At 48.5% G+C, this 7,905-nt stretch overlaps 1 protein-coding gene across 1 annotated transcript in view; it reads left to right on the top strand.

Annotated features, from left to right (window-relative positions):
- Positions 1-7,905, top strand: part of CDH5 (cadherin 5, type 2 (vascular endothelium)) — a 39,011-nt gene that overhangs the window by 21,803 nt on the left and 9,303 nt on the right. Inside the window, exons 5-8 of the mRNA XM_010851130.1 lie at positions 763-927; positions 1,747-1,934; positions 3,196-3,446; positions 6,880-7,022. Coding sequence (XP_010849432.1) covers positions 763-927; positions 1,747-1,934; positions 3,196-3,446; positions 6,880-7,022 — 747 coding nt within the window. The remainder of the gene's footprint in view (positions 1-762; positions 928-1,746; positions 1,935-3,195; positions 3,447-6,879; positions 7,023-7,905) is intronic.

Genomic DNA, 7,905 nt, shown 5'->3' with positions numbered 1-7,905 from the left:
CTTTCCTGAGGAGGCGGTCGGTACCACGCATCAAGACAAGGGGGCTGGTGAGGGCAGGAGGAGGCAGACAGGTGCCCAGGACGTGAACTCAAGTCCAGGGGACAAAAATCCACCCAAGCAGTGACATGAGAGGCAGACGAGAAGGCTGGTTAGCAGCTCTGGCTGTGGAACCACACAGATCTGGTTTCCAACCCCATCTCTGCTGCTCACCGCTTCTAAAGACCTTGGGCAAATCAACGAACCTCTGAGCACTGGCGAGTCCTCATGGTGAAAATAGGGAAGGTTATATGCATGCACCCCATACAGGAGCTGTGAAATCTGAATTAGATGATGTATAAAGAGCATGTGGCTCGTTGTCATTAGCCATCACATGTGACCTAAAAAACTGTAAGGACTGAGTCTTTGGAGAAAGACAGAAGAACAAGTGGTCAGGCCTGGGGCATGCCACCATTCAGAACAATGGCAAATACACAAGCTGTGCTGCACTGAGGCATAACCATCACAGCACTTTGCTCACTCTGAGCCTAGATGCGGCCTCAGGCTCTTTCTCGGCCCATAGTGGACAAAAGTGTTTGTGTGGCTTTGGCCTAACAGTGCAGGGCGTGGAGATGGGTGGTGGATCTCCCCTTGCTCTTGGCCCTGGCTACACAGGGAAGTCACCCAGGAGCTCTGAAGTCACGGCTCTCTGGGTAGCGTCTGGGCACCCATATTTTTTTAAAAGTTCCTCAGGTAACATGGTTCCTGACAGGACACATTTTGCAGGACTCATTGTCACCATGAACAAACACCTGGACCGAGAGACGCAGGACAAGTACGAGGTTGTGGTGGAAGCAGAAGATGCCCAGGGCCGCAGGGGGGAGTCAGGCACAGCCACTGTGTTCATCACGCTGCAGGACGTCAACGACAACTTCCCCATCTTCACCCAGAGTGAGCCCATCTCCCTGGGCCCTGGTGGAGGGCGGGGGCGGCTCTCAGGGAGGAGCCTGGCGTCCATCTACCTCTCCCTCCACCCCAGAGTGAGCCTGCATCAGAGATGGCTTCCCGGTGCTCCCCGTCTCTGCACACACTCCAGGGCTGCACACTTGGCCTGCCAGGGTGCCCTCTTGAGCCAGCAGCAGCTCACACTCCCTGTTGTGTCCCATGTGCCCAGAGTCCCACTACCAGACAGGACCAGTTTCACCCAGTTCCCATGAGCTCAGGAAAACCCACGAGCTGGGGAGTCGGGGTTCAGCAGAGCGCCAGAGCCAGGGCTGGGCCCTGACCCACCCATGGACTGATTCTCCCCACAGGAAAATGTCCAACAAGAGCTCTTCACACGCGCTGGGCAGGCTGGGGAGGAAGGTCAGATAGATGGCTCACCACCTGCACCTCCAAGGCTGATGTCCCTCAGAGGCTCAGCCACTGCAAGGACAGGCCAGTGTACCCTGAAGTGACCTCACTGTACATGGTGAAAGCCCCGCAAAGGCAGGGCTTCTCTCTCTTGGCAGTTGACAGATCCCCTAGCAAAGTGCCTGACACACAGGGGGTACTTAACAACTACTTGTCAGATGGATGAAGGGATGAAAGGACAGATAGAGTGGAACCTCTGTGCCTTGAGACCCAAAATTTCAGAGGAATTACTACTACTGCTGCTGCTACTTTACTGTGCCTGTTGCTTGTATCAAAATATACTGGGATAGTATATGCAACAATTACCTTGTCTATCTCATTAACCCAATGCCCTTTGGGGCGCCCCTTCTGCATCAGACAGGTATACATTTTCTGTGCCAGAAGACATCCGTGTGGGCAGCCCCCTGGGCTCTCTGTTTGTTGAGGACCCAGACGAGCCCCAAAACCGGAAGACCAAGTACAGCTTCGTGCAGGGAGAGTACAGGGACACCTTCACCATCGATACGGACCCCAGCCACAACGAGGGCATCATCAAGCCCATAAAGGTTGGCAGGCCTGCAGCAGTGGCATCAGATGGGGGGTTGGGGGCTCCTGGCATGCTCAGAACTCATCCAGGGGCTGCTCCCGGGTCAGAGGCCACCAAAGGTCCACGTTTGGGCCAGGTGGAGCAGGCCATGTGCTCGTGGATCCTGTGACCCCTGGAGCTGGGATGTGGAGCCACGAGAGAAGGGTCAGTCCCTTGGGCTGGGCTACCCCAGAACCAGACCTTGAGGCAAGGACTTAGGTGTATACAGCTTATTTGGGGGGCGATCTCAGGAAGCCCCCAGGAGCAGTGATATGTAAAAGGGAGGAGAGTTAAGACAGGCTCCTTAGTGAGCAGGTGATCGCTGTGGATGAGTGGGATACGGTCCCACTGGGGACATCTGGGCAACTGTGTGCGATATGCTTCTGAGTCGCAGCAGTTGTGGGCTGCCTGAGGGCTCCTGGGGGCTCACTTCCTGGCACTTTCTGATCTGCCCTGGGCGCTGGCCAGGAGAGCCCTGGTAAATTACAAGTGCTTTCGGCCAAAAGCCGTCAGTGTGTAAGGACACAGTGAACACCACGAGGACGGGGTGTGCATTGGCAGTGGCTGCTGCAGAGACAGCAGTCAAACCAGCTGAATCTAGAAGAGGAGAGAAGGTCTGCCAGGGGCACAAACTGCCTCCAGAATGGCCATACCAAGGACTAGGGAGGCCAGGCCAGGGATCTCCTCCTCGGAGGGGACACTCAAACCTGTGTACCTGAGCCAGACCACTCCTCCAGCAGACCTCTCTGGAGTCCTTCTCTGATCCAGCCCTGTGCTGGGAACTGGATATGCCCAGGGGAGTCAGACAGCTCCCATGGTAGCAAGGCTCTCGTCCAGTAGGGAGGACACACACATCCCCACCAAAGGGACCCAGGCAGGAAGCAGAACTACTGTGTCAGGAGGGGCAGGAACAGGCTCTATGAGCACATCCGGTTACGTTTGGACAGACTCCTTGATGGGGTGAGGAGGAGTGTGGCAAGCAGGCAAGAGACTTGAGCTAAGGCACACAGAAAAGGCATGGCTTTGAGGAGCTGTGGGAAGAACCACTAGTCTGTGCTCCCCTTATAGCAAGAGTATGGCTGATCTGCTTGGTGTCCCCAGTACTCAGAATAGAGCCGAGGTCAGGACGAAGCTGAAGACAGCCAGGCCACGGGCCCCTCATCTGTTCAACAGGTGTCATCCCAGCACTACCGTGCAAGGCCTGGTTCAGAGCAGGAGCTCACCACACTTTCCTCCCACAGCCCCTGGACTATGAACGCATCCGGCAATACAGCTTCACCATCGAGGCCACAGACCCCACCATTGACCTCCGCTACCTGGGCAGCACCTCCCCCAAGAACATCGCCCGTGTCATTATCAACGTCACAGACGTGGATGAGCCCCCCATCTTCCAGCAACCTTTTTACCACTTCCAGCTGCAGGAGAACCAGAAGAAGCCTCTGATTGGCTCAGTGCTGGCCAAGGACCCTGATGCTGCTCAGCGGGACATCAGGTAAGGGGGTGGAGGTCGTGAGGACGTGGATGATCAGGGCCACACCCTGGCACCGAGGTTCTTACATCAGCTGGGCTGAGCCAGGACGCCAAGGGGGAAACTGGCTGCTCCCAGCATGGACACTGGGCGTGGGCAGGGGCAGGACGAGAAGCCCAAGCTCTTCCACTATACCCACGTGGCCAGGTATAATCTCGTCCTGCCCAGGTACCCACCTAGCCTGGTCCTGGCCATTACAGCCGCCCATTGTCTGCTCTACCTTGAAGGGGAGGCACAGATTTCCACAGGTCCCATCTAGGGAGATCTGATAGTCAACAGGACAACCAACTTGACATATGTGAAATCCCTTCACTAAATATGTTTCATTACCTGTGTCTTCCCAAAACCACAAAAGGGAAAAGTTTATTTCACACAATGAAACAACACAAAGATCTACAAAGAAAGCATCAGTAACCCTGACTTCCGAACAACTCATGTCCATGGTGTGCTACGATCCTATCACGCCTCTCTTCACGACCACACAAACACCCACAGACATTTATGGTGGATTTGTCCTTTGTTTCAGGGCTCTGATTGTTTTAAATTTTTTCTGGATCATAGTATGCCCATTTCAGCTTCCCTAGTTTCTCAGGGGTAAAGAATCCGCCTCCTAATGCAGAAGATGGAAGTTCAATCCCTGGGTTGGGAAGATCCCCTAGAGAAGGAAATAGCAGCCCACTCCAGTATTCTTGCCTGGGGATCCCAGGGAGAGTGGAGTTTGGTGGGCTACAGTCCATAGTGCCAAGAGTTGGATGTGAATTAGCAACTAAACAACAATTATGACCATTTCATCACTACTTGTTCCTCCATCTCAACTAGGCACCTCTACCCTCTGTGACAAAAGATGCAGTTCCAGCCCATACTTTCTACGGCCACATAACATTTGAGAGCATGGAGTTCACGCAGTCTCATTTTATTCCAGAGCTGGTAGCCAACTGTGCCGGCACCATTAATCAAATAAGTCATCATTTTACACCTTTGTTACATACTGAGTTCCTGTATATCCCTGAATCTATTTTTGAATCCTTTGTTCTGTAGCAAAGTCATTCTGTTTTATTGTCGCTGTTTTATGGTCGCAGTTTTATACTAAAACTTGGTGTGTATAAGGCAAGTCCCTCCCCCAAGTATTTTTTCACTTTATATAACTTTAATGCATTCTCAAACATCCATTCTTTCTTGTGAACCATAAAACTCGAGTTTTATAAAAAGCATTAGAATTCTAATGAGAATTGTATTTGCATGTCAGTTTGGGGAGAGTTAACGCTCTATTAAGGACAAATGTGTACCTCCTTTCCGACCACATCTTGTAAGTTTGGGGATGACTGTTTTCATAGCCATTCTATTTTAAATAGTCTATAATGATCATTTTTATTTCTTCACTGATCCAATGGTTTATTTAAGAGATTTTTTTTCATTTACAAGTGGTAGGGCGTTTTTTGGTTTTAACATGTTCTGTGGTGTAACGCAACTCTGCTTTTGTCCATTTTCCTCTGTAATATCTAAGCTTTTGCTTTATGTATTTTAAATTTTTCTATTCAGTTAACAAAGGTTTATAATTATTTTACCTTCATTATGACGTGTCTCTTTCATCCTCACAACATTACCCAGTCTGTCCTGCTTAAGTATTCTGTCCTCCACTCCACGTTGCCTGACGTCAGGTTGGTCAATCCTGCTTTCATGTTACTGAGATTCACCTGAATTTCCGACCTTTGCTCTTTTCATAGACAATTTTATTTATTCATTTGGCTGTGCTGCGTGTTCACTGCTGCACAGGCTTTTCTCTAGTTGTGGCCAGCAGGGGCCACTCTCTAGCTGCTGTGCGCGGGCCTCTCAGTGCAGTGGTTTCCCTCGTTGCGCGCAGAGCACAAGCTCTGGAGCTTGAGGGCTTCAGCAGTCAGTTCCCAGGCTCTAGAGCACAGACTCAGAGTTGCGCACATGGGCTTAGTTGTTTTGCAGCATGTGGGATCTTCCCAGACCAGGGATCAAACCCATGTCTCTTACACTGGCAGGCAGATTCTTTACCACTGAGCCATCAAGCCCCAATCTTTACTTTTAATATTTCTAGGTCATTTGGCATTTAAGTTGTCTCCTGAAACTGGAATGCAGATGGCTTTGCTTTTCAATCAAAACTGAGAGGTGTCATGTTTAACCTATTTACATTTTTCCTCATAAATGATGAGTTTGATCTTATTTCTTTTAGCCTGTTTTACATTGGCTATTTCTCAAAACTCATGACTTTTTTCTCTTCCCCATCTTTGTTGTAGTCTATTTTTTTCATATTTATTCTCCTAGGTATTTGGATGGAATATATGCATTTTTACTTCTGCCAGTGACATTTATTTCTATCTGTAAAACTTAAACTGGTTTCCCAGACCAATATTTTCTACTTATAAATCTCTCTCTCTCTCATACACACACACCACCACCACGTCCACTGCTTTCCTATATATGATAAAGAAATCAACAATTTCCATTTAATTCCTCCCAAGCCAGATTTTTTACTTTATTTTGAGACATTTCTTAGATGAAGTGAGTTTTCACAAAAAGTTTTTCAGGACCCATCTTGTGGGTGATATACTTCCTGAGTTCTTTCATATTTACAAATCAAAAATATTATCAATGTGTTCTAGCACTTAACATTGTGCAAACGTCTAGGATTAAGTCTGATTTCTCTTTCTTTATAAGGATGTATTTTTTCTGTGTGGACTCTCTTCAATTTCTTTTCATACCCCTGAAATTCCCAAGTATCATCAGAATATAGCTAAATATTGATCTTTTTTCCACTATGCCTGATATCAATGACCTCTTTTAATATATAAACTTGGCTCTTTCTTCAGAGCAAGAAGTTTTCTTTTATTACATTGTTTGTTATTTCTTCTGTTCTCTTTGTTCTGGAATTTTCCTTAGTATTAGAAAAAATATATCTGGAACATTATGGATTTTTTTCATCTCTCTTCTCTTCATGCCTTTTTCTTAAGAACTTTTCACATTTTTACTTCACAAATTTAATTTCCTTTCAATCACTTCTTACCTCTTCTGGTTCCTTTTTTTATTTCTTCCTGGCTCTTACTCAACTATCTTTTCATTAATCACAAAATCCAATTCAAGCTGAAGTAAAACTGGCTACAGTGCCACCTGCCTCGACTCAGAAGATACCGCTGATGGAGTCTCAGGGTCCACCCTCATCTCAGTGATTGCAACAGTGCCCAGATCAAAGAGATTATCTCACTACCCTGACTCTCTCTGGGCGGTCGGGTGCAATGAGCAGTGAGCGAAGGGTCGGGGATGATGCAGGGGGACAGATCCTAAAGGGCCTCGTCTGTCCTTCTGGGCAGTCTGGACTCTGCAAAGAACAATGGAAAGCCATGGAATCCCTTGAACTCTTTCCCCTGGACAGGTACTCCATCCGCAGGACCAGTGACAAGGGCCAGTTCTTCGGAATAACCAAGAAAGGGGGCATTTACAACGACAAAGAACTGGACAGAGAAGTGTACCCTTGGTACAACCTGACAGTGGAGGCCAAAGAGGTGGATCTGAGTGGTGAGTGGCCCTTTTGCCAGAGGACCTGGGCTCTTCTCTTTTCCCCATTCTTTTAAAATTGGCATAAGCTGTCATTTGAGGCCTCCAGAGGTACTATAAGCGCTGCTGATGCACCACTTGGCTGGGATGCTACAGTGCCTCCATCCCCAAGTGTAGATGGACCAGCTGTATCCACGTCACCAGAGACTTTGTTAGAAGGCAAAACAGCAGGCCCCAACCCCAGACTGAGTCAGAATCTCATGCACACTACAGTTTAAGAAGCACTGTTCCAAAACAGGCTGCCATATGTCCCTGTGATGGGAATCACATGAGTCACCTCTTAAACACAGAGCTTCTCAGATGCCTTTCTGGAGGTCCTAGTCCAGAGAGTCAGAAACAGCAGGGAATGTGCACTGAACAAGTGCCGTGTGATTTTTATTATCATGGACATTTGGGAAAGGCTGCTTTGGAGACTTTATGTGCCAGTTAGTGGGTTGAATTCAAAATCTGAAGCACTTGCCAACTCCAAGATTGTTAGAGTCTCCAGAAAGTAGGGTAACTATTGCCAGAAGGAAAGGCAGGTGTTGGAGCTTTGCATTCTTAGCCTATATGAGAAAAACACAACTGCTCTCCAGGAGAAGGATCAACATTCCCCGCCCTTCCCAGAAACCAACGGGGCCCAGAACAAAGGGTGACTTGGCCAAAGTCCCACTGGTCCTACCCAGGAGGGTCCCTGCCTCCTGCAGGCAGCATGTCCCCTACATGGCAGCCAGGCCAACTTCAATAGACTTCTGAGTGCTTTCCAGATCAATCTTTGCCCCTTTCTTACCCATCTAATCTCACTCATACAATTTTTAAATCTTACAGCAATAGCTTACTGTGTGTTTTAAAATACAGAAAATAA

The sequence above is a fragment of the Bison bison genome, unplaced genomic scaffold (assembly GCF_000754665.1).
Source record: "Bison bison bison isolate TAMUID 2011002044 unplaced genomic scaffold, Bison_UMD1.0 scf7180017864297, whole genome shotgun sequence".
Taxonomy (NCBI): Eukaryota; Metazoa; Chordata; class Mammalia; order Artiodactyla; family Bovidae; genus Bison; species Bison bison.
This window is presented reverse-complemented; position numbering and strand designations above follow the sequence as displayed.